This window comes from Castor canadensis, chromosome 15 (assembly GCF_047511655.1).
Source record: "Castor canadensis chromosome 15, mCasCan1.hap1v2, whole genome shotgun sequence".
Taxonomy (NCBI): Eukaryota; Metazoa; Chordata; class Mammalia; order Rodentia; family Castoridae; genus Castor; species Castor canadensis.
In genome coordinates this window covers 13,208,378-13,221,012 of record NC_133400.1, presented here as the reverse complement: position 1 = coordinate 13,221,012, position 12,635 = coordinate 13,208,378, and the positions used below count along the sequence as shown (strand labels likewise).

Sequence of the window (12,635 nt, the reverse complement as noted above, 5' to 3'; positions counted from 1 at the left end):
TTTAGTTTCTCTGTGTTAAGAGCAACAAATGCTAGCTAATTTTTTAGGTGTCTTACCTATCCTCACCCCTCCCTTGTGTGCTCTCGCTTTTATCATGTGCTCAAAATCCAATCCCCTTGTTGACTACACATCTTCTTGTCCTTCATTTCCACCAAAGAAACCAATATTAAAAGTTGGGATATGTACTAGATATGTATTGTTCCAAACATTTCTTAAGCCAATACACATAAGTAGGTGGGGTGACTTTTATTAAGGTTTTGAAAAAATAAATGAGCAATGTAGCATAAGAATAACTGTGAGACAAAGAGTTTAGTACAAGAATGCAATAGTGTGCATTTCGATATAATCATTACACCAAAGTTGTTAAAGAACAACTTTGTGATTATATTAATATACTGACAACTCATTGCTAAAATTCAACAGACGTTCCTTCAAAAACTTCCAATAGTAAAACAAGAATTGATGGAAAAACTTAAGGAAGGTTAACCAAAATTAACAGGTAAATGTCCTATAATAAACCACTAAAACTACTTCATTTAAAATGAGGAGTTAGAGTTACAAAAATCAGTAGCCTTTCTATTTATCAACAATGAACAGACTGAGAAATAATAAAGGAAAAAATGTATTTACAATAGTCTCAAAAAAATAAAATACCTAGGAATAAACTTAACAAAGGAAATAAAAGACTTCTACAAGGAAAACTATGTATCATTGAAGAAAGAAATCAAAGACTACAGAAGATGGAAAGATCTCTCATGCTCATGGATTGGCAGAATCAATATTGTGAAAATGGATCTATTATCAAAAGCAATCTACATGTTCAATGCAATCCCCACCAAAATTCCAATGACATTCATTACAGAGATTAAAAAATCAACCCTAAATTTCACTAGGAAGCACAAAAGACTGCAAATAGCCAAGGCAATACTGAGCAAAAAGAGTAACACTGGAGGTTTCACAATACCCAACTTCAAACTATACTAAATAGCCACAACAATAAAAGCAGCTTGGACACTGGCACAGAATAAGACCCAGAAATGAATCCACACAGCTACACCCACCTGATTTTTGACAAAGGTGCCAAAAACATACGAGGAAGAAAAGATAGCCTCTTCAACAAATGTTGTTAGGAAAACTGGATATCTGCCTACAGAAAACTGAAACTAGATCCATGTCTTTCACCCTGTACAAGTATCAACTCAGAGTGGATTAAGGAGCTTAATAGAAGACCTGAAACTTTGAAGATAGTACAGGAAAGAGCAGGGAATACACTGGAATTTATAGGCATAGGCAGTGACTTCCTAAATAGAACTCGAATGGCTCAGCAACTAAGAGAAAGGATGGACAAATGGGACGACATGAAATTTAAAGGCTTCTGCACAATAAAAGAAATGTTCACCAGATTGAAGAGGAAGCCCACAGAATGGGAGAAAATACTTGCTAGCTATACATCAGAAAAAGCACTGATAACCAGAATATAGAGGGAGCTCAAAAAACTAAACTCCCCCAAAAAAATCAATGACCCAATGAAGAAATAGGCAAATGGACTGAACAGAGCTTTTTCAAAGGAAGAAATCCAAATAGAAAAAAACTCATGAAGAAATGCTCAACATCTCTGGCCATAAAGGCATGCAAATTAAAACCACACTAAGATTCCACCTCACTCCTGTCAGAATAGCTATCATCAAGAACACAAAAAACAAACATTGAGGATGTGGGGGAAAGGGAACCCTCATATACTGTTGGTAGGAATGCAAATTAGTACAACCACTATGGAAAGCAGTATGGAAGCTCCTCAAAAAACTAAAAATAGAACCACCATATGATCCAGCAATCCCACTCCTAAGGATATACCTAGAGGAATGTAAGTCAGCTTACCATAAAGGCACCTGCACACCCATGATTATTGCAGCATTATTCACAATAGCTAAGCTGTGGAAACAACCAAGATGCCCCACTACTAATGAATGGATTAAGAAAAGGTGGTATTTATAGACAATGAAATTTTATTCAGGCATAAAGAATAATGAAATTTGTTGTTTGCAGATAAATGGATGGAACTGGAGAACATTATCTTAAGTGAAGTTAGCCAGGTTCAAAAAGCCAAAGACCACATGTTTTCTCTCATATGTGGAATATAGACCCAATACAAATACCATCAGTATTATGAAAAATAGGTCACGCTAACGGGAGGTCACATATGAGAGAGGGAGGGTAAAAGGAGGAAGTTAAGAAGGCAAATATGGTTGATGTACTTCCTATACAAGAATGAATATAGAAATTTTAAACCTGTTGAAGTCACCATAAGAAGGGGGAAAATGATAGAGGGGGTGAATTCAACTATGATATATTGTAAGAACTTTTATAAACATCACAATGTACCCACCCCAGTACAACAAAAAAATCAGGAGTTAAGCACGGATACTTAGCATCACCATTATTGTTGAACATTTTCTTAGCGATTTCTAAAAGTATGATCAAACAAGAACATTAAATAATTGGTATAAATATTGGGGAAAAAGAGACAAAATTATACCATTTGCTGTTCCTGATGACTTCACACATAAAGCCTCAAGAGGCCCTAGAGAAAAACAAAACAACTAGAATCAAGATAATTTGGTAAAGTAGGTGAATGCCAAAGAAATATGCAAAAATCAATAATTTCTTCCCATTTAACACAGCACCCAGAAACAGAAATTCCATTTAATTTTTTGGGGGGGGAAGGTTAAAATTTTTAATTTAAATTTGACCAAATATACAATATCCAAGGATAAATGCAACCAAAAAAGCACAGGACCCAAGTGGAGAGAATTATTAAATCATATCAAAATGCCTCCAAAGAGTATCTAAATGTTTGTCAAATATTAATGCAAATTTAATCAAATTCCAATTAGAATACTAGTTAGGGTTCCCAGTTAAAATACAGGATGCATGGTTAAACTTTATTTTCAAATAACAATAAATAATATATTAGTGTAAGTATGTTCCACGCAATATATTGGGACATAGTTTTGTATTTAAAAAAAATTATTTGCTACAGCTAACAATCCTAAACCCAAAAAAGATTAGGGACTGGAGAAAATTAGATAAAATGATCCTAAATTTTATGTGGTGTAATAAATGTATAACAATAGCCAATGGAAAAACAAAATAATGAGAGGAGATGTGTTATTCAGGACCCAAGGCAGGAAATTTGTGATATATACAAAGTCTAATTCAAAAGAATTCATTGCAGGGGTTATTTATAGAGATGTGGTCAGTTAAAGGGCCAATCAGCAAGGATGAGCCCCCATAAAAACATTCAGGAATGCATTACAAACCCCCAGATCTGAAGGAGCAAGGGAAGAAAATAGTGTCACCAGAATCCTTGGAGAGCTGTGACCAGGGCAGAGAAACCACCTAGCAGGAGCAGGCAATGGGTGAAATGAAGTTCTAGAAGGAAGATAAGGAATCCCCCAAGGGAGGAAGGTCACTGAGAGAGCAAAAGGAAAAAGAGGTAGTCAGCAGCTAAGGAGTTGGGTCCAAGAGGGAGCCAAAGTTGGAGTCCTTCTACCAAGGCTTCTGCTTGCCTGTGGACTAGTATCTGCTGAGATAGTTCAGCAAGCAGGAGGCTTTCACTGAGGACTAGTGTTTCCTTCCCAGGCAGAGAAGCCCGAGAAACTGTGCAGATGATCAACAAAGAGGAACAGGCGTTCAGTTTTGCCTTCCAGGACAACTCCCGATATTCTGAAGGGTTCAGCAACAATCTGGTCGTATGTCCCATGGAAGGCTGGATCCCACCACTCTCCAGGTAAAAAAAAAAAAAAAAATGACATCCTCTGGGTGCACACTTCCAGCATAGCAGGGGACCCAGGCCTGCTAGCCAGGAGAATTCATTAGATGCCCCACTTACAAAAACTCTTAAAATTCTAAGGTTTAGAATGAACAGTTCCATCCCTGTCCTTCTTACTCCATGGTGTTCATGTTCTTCATGAATTATGGAGCATTGAAAATTTTAGGTTCTTGTTCTCAATATTTTCTCTTGTGTTTGTAATCTTTTTCTTTGCTGTCTGCTGCCCGTGTGAATCCACTGAGCAATGTCTAACTTTGCCTGGCAAACCTTAAAAATTCATAATAATTTGGAGTGCCTTTTTGGTATCTTTTGCTCAGAGTGTATCTGCTAATCAGGTTTAACTGGTTTTTTATCAGGTTTTTAACTGGTTGACTTAGTCATCTAATCTGCTCTTGTTCCTCAACCAGGATACCAATTGATATTTTCTTCACACCAAAGCATGAAGGAGATGTGAATTTTAATTTGATCTGCAATGTGAAAAAGAAAGTCCACCCTCTGACATTAAATGTCAAGGCCGAAGGCTACACTATGAATGCAGAAATCAAATGCAAGGACAGGACTGGCTCTGTCACTCTCTTAATGCCCAACCAAACCAACATCATCAACTTCTATGAGGTAAAGGTTGCTGTGGGAGGACCTTGCTATCTCCCTCATGTTCCATGTTTAACTGGGGAACGAGGTACAAGTAAATAAGAGCAGTATTTCCGTCTCAAATGCCAGAGATGCCAGAACAGAAACAGCTCCATGACCAGAATGTACATAGATATGATGCAAATACCTTTCTTGCTTTGTTTTTCAGGGAGTAGAGATAGTGGGGAGAAGCAAGAATGTTAGTATTAGGTATTTAGGAAGGATATGTGACTACTAAAGGAGATCTAAGAATTAAATTCCCAACTTACACTTGAGACATAAAAGGAACCCCAACGCTTATTACCTCTGGCTAGAATATCAGACTACATTAAGCTAAATACCCAGCTCACCAATGTCATCCACCATCCTCTTTTCCCAAAGGGTATTTTTCCCCAGATAAGGGAGCTATGGTTTGCATTCACTGCTGTGTTCTCTCTCTGTCACTCAGGTGGAGTTAAATGAATTTGTCCAGTGCGAATTTAACTTAATCAATACTGGAAAGTTCAACTTCAGCTTCCAGGCAGAGCTTTCTGGGTCCAAAGCCCTGTTGCAGTACTTGGAATTTTCACCCATAGATGGTACTGTGGATTCAGGGCAGAGCGAGCATGCTAACCTGTCTTTCCAGCCATTTCAGAAATGTGTCTTGAAGGGCCTGGAACTCAAAATCAAGGTGAGACTACTTAACATTTTCCAAATGGTTAAAGCACTGGCAGCATGCTGCCCTGACAAGTTAATTGTCCTGGGTGTTCAGTCTTCTTTACCTGTTCAGAGCTCCTTCCGGGTGGTTGTCTTGGAGACAGCCCTATAATGTCTAGCACAAAGGCCTCCTCTGTGGTTCAGGTGCATTGTAAGTAAGTGCCAACTGAAAAGCAATTGACCATCCATGCACTGAAATGCCATCCAGATATGAAAATAAATGAGACAGATAGATGAGGCAGGGAGAGCATATATTCAACAGTTTCCAAGATAAGTAATTGCATGAAAAAAATCAACAATGGTGATGTCAGCAGGAATGGCAGATAAGGAACTCTAAAAAGCTTCTGCTCCACAGCAATAAGAACACTGACAAAAAAAAAAAGTCAAAATCAACTTTTTCAGAACTCTGAAAACTTTCAAACTATAAACTTGCTCATAGGAGCATTTGTTAAAGAAAAATGACTGAGTATCCATAAGAACAGTGAGCTTTGTGGTATTTTAATTTGCCTATTCCCTACCCCCTCCCCCAGTTCTGCAGTAGCCTTGAAAAACCAACAGGTCTGTAATAAATTGCAAGTGAGCAACCTATTAGCCACTGGAGATAGCAGAACAGCTTCGGAATTCCCTAAAAGCCATGGTAAATTTTAAGTATTTATCCTATCCGGAAACTTAAGGAAAGCACTCACAGCAAGCCCACTCAGAAGGTTTGCTTTTATTTGAACTGATTCAGACCTATATTTGTTCTTCACTACTGGGTTTGAACCCAAGGTCTTGCACATGCTAGGCAAGTATTCTACCACTGAGCTATATCCTCAACCTTGATTTTTTTGAGATAGGATCTTGAGCTCAAGATCCTCCTGACTCTGCCTCCCAAGTGCTGGGATTATAAGTGTGTACCACCTCTGCCAAAAAAAAAAAAAAAAGATCCTTTGAAAGAAGAAAAAGGCACTATTTTCCCTCTCCTTTTAGTATAGCATATTGTTATAATGGTTCTATTTTATTATTAGTTGTCAATATCTTATCATTCCTGACTTATAAATTAACTTTATCATAGATATCTATATACAGAAAAAAGGCAATGTATATAATACACACAGGGTTCGGTACCATGTGTGGTTTCAGGCATCCATTGGAGCTCTTGGAATATATTATCCACAGATACAGGAGGGACTACTGTATAGACTGTAGAGACTTTACTGAAAAAGACACTAAACAAAGAATAAAAGCAGCAATAAACTCAGGGCAGGAGGTGTGAGATATGATAACCAGAGTTGTCACATTACATTATTTTAAATCTCAAATTTCCAACAAAAAATGAGACATGAGGGTGTGGGGGCAGGGGGGAGAAAAGACCCAAGCCTTGTATGCACGTATGAATAATAAAACAATAAAAATTTAAAAAAATAAAAAGTTAAGAAAATGAGACATGAAAAAATAAATAAAATAAAATAAACTGACAAAAAATGAGACATGAAAAGAAGTAAAAAAGTATGACCCATACAGAGGTAAAAAATCAATCAACAGAAACTTTCCTCAAGAAAGTCCAGTTGTTGGACTTACAAGGAAAATACCTGAAATTGCCTATTTAAAATATTTTCAAGCCAAGGGTAGAGCTCATGTTTATCATGTTCAAGGCTGAGTTCAACCCCCAGCATCAAAAACAAACAAATAGGGTGGGGCACAAGAACCCCATCTCAACCCGGCCAGCAGAGGCATACACCTGTCATCCCCAGCTATGTGGGGAAACACAAATAAGAGGATTGGGAATAAAGCAAGATTCTATCTCAAAAATAACCAACACATGGTGGGAATGTAGACTAGTACAACCACTCTGGAAAAAAATTTGGAGGCTACTTAAAAAGCTGGACATCGATCTACCATTTGATCCAGCAATACCACTCTTGGGGATATACCCAAAAGACTGTTACTCCAGAGGCACCTGCACATCCATGTTTATTGCGGCACTATTCACAATAGCCAAGTTATGGAAACAGCCAAGATGCCCCACCACTGACGAATGGATTAAGAAAATGTGGTATCTATACACAATGGAATTTTATGCAGCCATGAAGAAGAACGAAATGTTATCATTCGCTGGTAAATGGATGGAATTGGAGAACATCATTCTGAGTGAGGTTAGCCTGGCTCAAAAGACCAAAAATCGTATGTTCTCCCTCATATGTGGACATTAGATCAAGGGCAAACACAACAAGGGGATTGGACTATGAGCACATGATAAAAGCGAGAGCACACAAGGGAGGGGTGAGGATAGGTAAGACACCTAAAAAACTAGCTAGCATTTGTTGCCCTTAATGCAGAGAAACTAAAGCAGATACCTTAAAGCAACTGAGGCCAATAGGAAAAGGGGACCAGGAACTAGAGAAAAGGTTAGATCAAAAAGAATTAACCTAGAAGGTAACACCCACGCACAGGAAATCAATGTGAGTCAATGCCCTGTATAGCTATCCTTATCTCAACCAGCAAAACCCCTTGTTCCTTCCTATTATTGCTTATACTCTCTCTACAACAAAATTAGAGATAAGGGCAAAATAGTTTCTGCTGGGTATTGAGGGGGGGAGCGGGAGGGGGTGGAGTGGGTGGTAAGGGAGGGGGTGGGGGCAGGGGGGAGAAATAAACCAAGCCTTGTATGCACATATGAATAATAAAAGAAAAATGAAAAAAAAAAAAATAACCAACACAAAAGGGCTGGAAGCATGGCTCAAGTGGCAGAATGCCTGCCTAGTATAAGTACAAGACTCTGAAGTCAACCTGAGTACTCCCCAAAAAATTAATAATAAATAAATATATTCAATGTACCATAGGAAACCACATCTAAATAACTAAAGAAAAATATAAGAGCAATGTGTCACCAAATAGAAAATATAAATAAAGAGAGAGAAGTTATAAGAATATAAATTCTGGAGTTGAAAAGTATAATAGCTTGTATGCACATATGAATAATAAATAAATTAATTAATTAAAAAGAAAAGTATAATAGCTGAAGTAAAAAAAATTCACAAATGGGGCTCAACAGCAGATTTTAAAAGACAAAAAGAAGAATCGGCAAACTTGAAAGATGGGGCACTTGAGATTATACAGCCTGAAGAATAGAAAGAAAAAAGAATGAAGAAAAATGAATTACAGCCTCAGAGACCAATGGGATACCATTAAGCATGCCAACAGACACATGGTGGGAGCCTAAGAAGTAGACAGAAAAGGTTAGAAATAATATTTCAAAAGCCAAATATGGTGCCTCACACCTGTAATCCCAGCCCTCAGGAGGCTGAGGCAGGAGGATTTCACGTTTGCAACAGCTCAGGCTACATACTAGAACCTGTGTCAAAAAAAAAAATGCTAAGTGTTATAGTACTCACCTGCAATCTCAGCATTATGGAGATGGAGACAGTAGGATTGTGATCTCAAGGTCAACCTGGACTACATTGCAAGATCCTGTCTCAAAAAAAAACAAGAATAAAATAAAACCAAAAAATTTCTAAAAATAATGTCCCAAAAACTTCCTAGATTTGATGGGAAAAAAATCAAACACCCAGAAAGCTCAGTGAACTCCAACTAGAATAAACTCAATGAGATCCCACCTAGACATGTCATAATCCACATACTAAAACACAGAGAGAATGTTGAAAGCCAACTGATTTTCATTAGAAACCTTAGAGGTCCAAAGACAGTGGGATGACATATTCAAAGTGCTGAAAGGAAAAAACTATGGACAAAGAATTCATGCACAGAAAAACTACCCTTCAAAAGTGGAAACCAAAAAAATGGAGAAACTAATATTCTCAGATTTAAATACATAAATAAATATATATATATATATATATATATATGTCACTACCACACTTGCCTACAAGAAATATTAAAGGGACTCCTTCTGACTGAAATGAAAGGGCACTACAGAGTAACTAAAATCCATATAAAGAAATAAAGAGGGAGACAATGGGCATAGTGGTTCTCACCTGTAATCCTAGCATTCTTGATGCTGAAGCAGGAGGATCACAAGTTTAAGGCTAGCCTGAGCTACATAGCAAGCTGCTGTCTTGACAATACCAACAAAATAAAAAGAAGAAATAAAGAGCACTAGTAGAGGTAACTGCAGTTGTTATGTGAAAGGCAGTATAAATATAATTTTGTTCATAACTTTTTTCTATCTGGTTTTAATAATGACTATATAAAACAATAATTGTGTTGATGAATATCAAATATCCAATTTGTATGATCAGAATAGCACAAATGAAGGGAAAGAAAAGGTTTTTCATACTGTTGAAATTTTTTATTTACAAAACTAGTTTGTTATAAATTTCAAGTAATCCTAATGGCAGCCACACATAAAAATGTTCAACAGAGGCTAGTGGAGTGGCTCAAGTGGTAAGTGTGCCTTGCCTACCAAGTGTGAGGCCCTGAGTTCAAACCCCACTACCACCAAAAAAAAATTTCAAAAGAATATAGTAAAAGAAATAACAAAGGAATTAAAGTGGTACCCTAGAAAATACCTATTTAACACCAAAAAAGGCAGTATAGATGAATAGGATGAAAGAGACATAGACATATAAAGTAAATAGCAAAACAGAAAACTCAAATCCTACTTTGTCATTAATTACATCAAATGTAAATTAATTAAACACTCCATTAAGAAGACAGAAATTTGGCAGAATTGTGCGAAATAAATATGACTCAACGATGTGCTTTCTACCAGAAACATATTTTGGATTTAAAGGCATAAGTAAATTGAAAGTAAAGAATGAGGAAATATATAACATTCAAATAATAATCAAAAAAGAACTGGAATGCCTATACTAATACCAGGCAAAATAGACTTTTAGACAAAATGGTCACCAGAGATAAAGATATTTTATAATGATGAAAGGGTCAATCCATCAGGAAGACATATATGCATATATATATGCATAACAACAGAATCCCAAATACATGAAGCAAAACTGGCAGAACTGAAATGACAAATGGACAATTTAACAATCAGAATCAGGGAGTTCAGCACACTGTTTTTTTAATAATAAATAGAACTAGACAGAAAGTTGACAAGAAAGAAGACTTATTATAATCAGGCCATAAAACAAACCTTAATAAATTTAAAGGGATTGAAGTCAAACAAAGTATGAGTTGAATGAAATTGGAAATCAATAACAAAGAGAAATTTGAGATGATCAACCAAAGACATTTTTATTCAAGTAACTCAGTAAGAAGATGACTGACACTGTACACTTCTATGGAATTAACACAGTGAAACCCACTTGTACTATTAAAGTATGCTAATAAAAAAGAGAAAGAAGATTATTGACAGGGAGATGGGGTAAAACTGTTGGAACCTGTCTTAGCCTGTTTAGGGCTACTATAACAGAATACCTGAGACTGAGTGAATTATAATGAACAGAAGTTCTGGAGGCTGGGAAGTTCAATATCAAGGTGCTGGCATCTAACTAGAACCTTTGTGCTACACCAGAACATGGCATAAGGAGAGAGGGGGATAGGGATGAACCCACTTGCACAACCTAAACACCTCTTAAACATCCCCCCTCCCAATATTTTCACAATGGCAATTGAACTTCAATATGAGATATATTGAGTACAAATATCTAAATCGTAGAAGAACCCTGGGTGAGTCACTGGCCATTAGAATTCATGGGGGAGAGGGCTCCTCTGATTTCTTGGCCTGAAACTCAGTGGCAGGGTTGCAGCCATTGACCCTGAGAAGTGCCAACCTGTGGCCTCAGAAGCAGCTCGTCCTTCCATTTTTATTAGTCTATATGTGTTGTACAAAGGTGTTTCATTGTTTCCACACATGGGCACAATATACCCAGACCAAATTCATCCCTCCATCACTCCTCTTCATCCCCTTTCCCCTCTTCTGGAAACAAATTCAGCAGGTTTATGTTCTGCTTTCATACATAGCCCATCCTCTTTGAGAAATTTTATTTCTTACAACAAAAAGAATATCACATATCATATGATTTTCCAACCCTAATTAGCAGAAGAGTTTAATCCTTTTTCAGAGAATCAACCACAAAATGTAAAGTCTTTAAAAGTCTTGAATAAGAAAATATTTTTAAATTTGTTGTTTACAGGGACTTGTACCAAGAACTGTTGATTTATTTTAATTATGTTTAGAGTATTTCTTCTAAAATTATGTTTATTTTAATGATGTACTAAATGAGTATTGTATGTCTTATTTTAAATCAATTAAGAATTTATAAAATTTCATATTGTGAAGAGCAAACTAAGTTCATGTACCAGAGAATCATGTATTATGTTATGATTGAGTCCACAAGGGACTCTGGCATATAGGATTTTGTCCTCACCCTTGCATCTCCTGATCACTGATGACCTTCCTTCCTTAGCCCTATGTCTGCATTCCAGGGTAGAAAAAAGGGGTGAAGAGCAGAAAAGCAAAGAATATTCCCTAGCAAGACTTTACCTCTTTAGTCAAGATCTTATATTTACAACCCAATAGCCAAAGCTATGTTCAATGGCCACCCTGAACTACAAGATGGGAAATCAATCATTTCACCTAGGCCCTTTGGCAACCAGAATCCTACTAATCTAATAAAGAATTCGTGGAGAGAAGATTTGGTATGGTAACCAGCAGTATCTCTCAACCCCTCAGCCTTCAAGCTGAATCATTGCTTTAGGAACAAACCAAGAGCCAATGTAGAGTCTTGAGTTACACCAAAGCTTTTCATAAATAAACTCTAGCCTGCTAAATCAGAATCTCTGGAGATGGATCCCTGAATCCTTTTAAGTACCAACCACTTTCCTCCATCACCCAAAGATACAAGTGCCCTCTGCTCTTTCTAATCAGTATCCCTGTTACCTTCTCTCCCCACAGATCAGCCATGGCCCAACATTCATATGCAACATCTCAGGCTGTGCTGTGAGCCCAGCTGTCCATTTCTCCTTCACCAGCTTCAACTTTGGGACTTGCTTCATCTACCAAGCTGGGATGCCCCCATACAAACAGACCCTGGTCATCACCAACAAGGAAGAAACATCTATGAGGTAAGCAGGATTCCCAGAAGGTCCAGATGATTCTGTAGCTCCTTATAGTTCCTACAGACTTCTATACAGGTGAGGCCCTGCAAAGGCCAAAAAAATGGGATTATGAGAAAGAGTCAAACACAGTTAAGCATGAATCTTGGTCCCTGATCCCAGCACTAATACTAATACTTGGACAGCCATGAGGTACCTGCTAAAAATCCTCTTCTCGAAGTGTAGAATACAATGCCAAATGACCTAATGGGAATTTTTATAGCTTCCATTCATTTTGTTCATGCAATATATTTGGAAACTGAGGTTTGGAGAATTTAAAAGTGAGTTTCTCTGAAATAAATCTGTACTGAACTTAAGTCATCCTATTCAAATCCAGCCTCTTTACACCATCCCTGTAGAATGTTCCAGTCCACATTTCTAGGCACCATTCCAGATCTAATGACACAGAATCTCATTG

At 37.2% G+C, this 12,635-nt stretch overlaps 1 protein-coding gene across 1 annotated transcript in view; it reads left to right on the top strand.

Annotated features, from left to right (window-relative positions):
• The window catches only part of Hydin (HYDIN axonemal central pair apparatus protein), a 397,410-nt gene that overhangs the window by 364,421 nt on the left and 20,354 nt on the right, over nucleotides 1–12,635 (top strand). Inside the window, exons 73-76 of the mRNA XM_074055707.1 lie at nucleotides 3,643–3,790; nucleotides 4,240–4,447; nucleotides 4,911–5,132; nucleotides 12,018–12,187. Of these exons, the coding sequence (XP_073911808.1) occupies nucleotides 3,643–3,790; nucleotides 4,240–4,447; nucleotides 4,911–5,132; nucleotides 12,018–12,187 (748 nt within the window). The remainder of the gene's footprint in view (nucleotides 1–3,642; nucleotides 3,791–4,239; nucleotides 4,448–4,910; nucleotides 5,133–12,017; nucleotides 12,188–12,635) is intronic.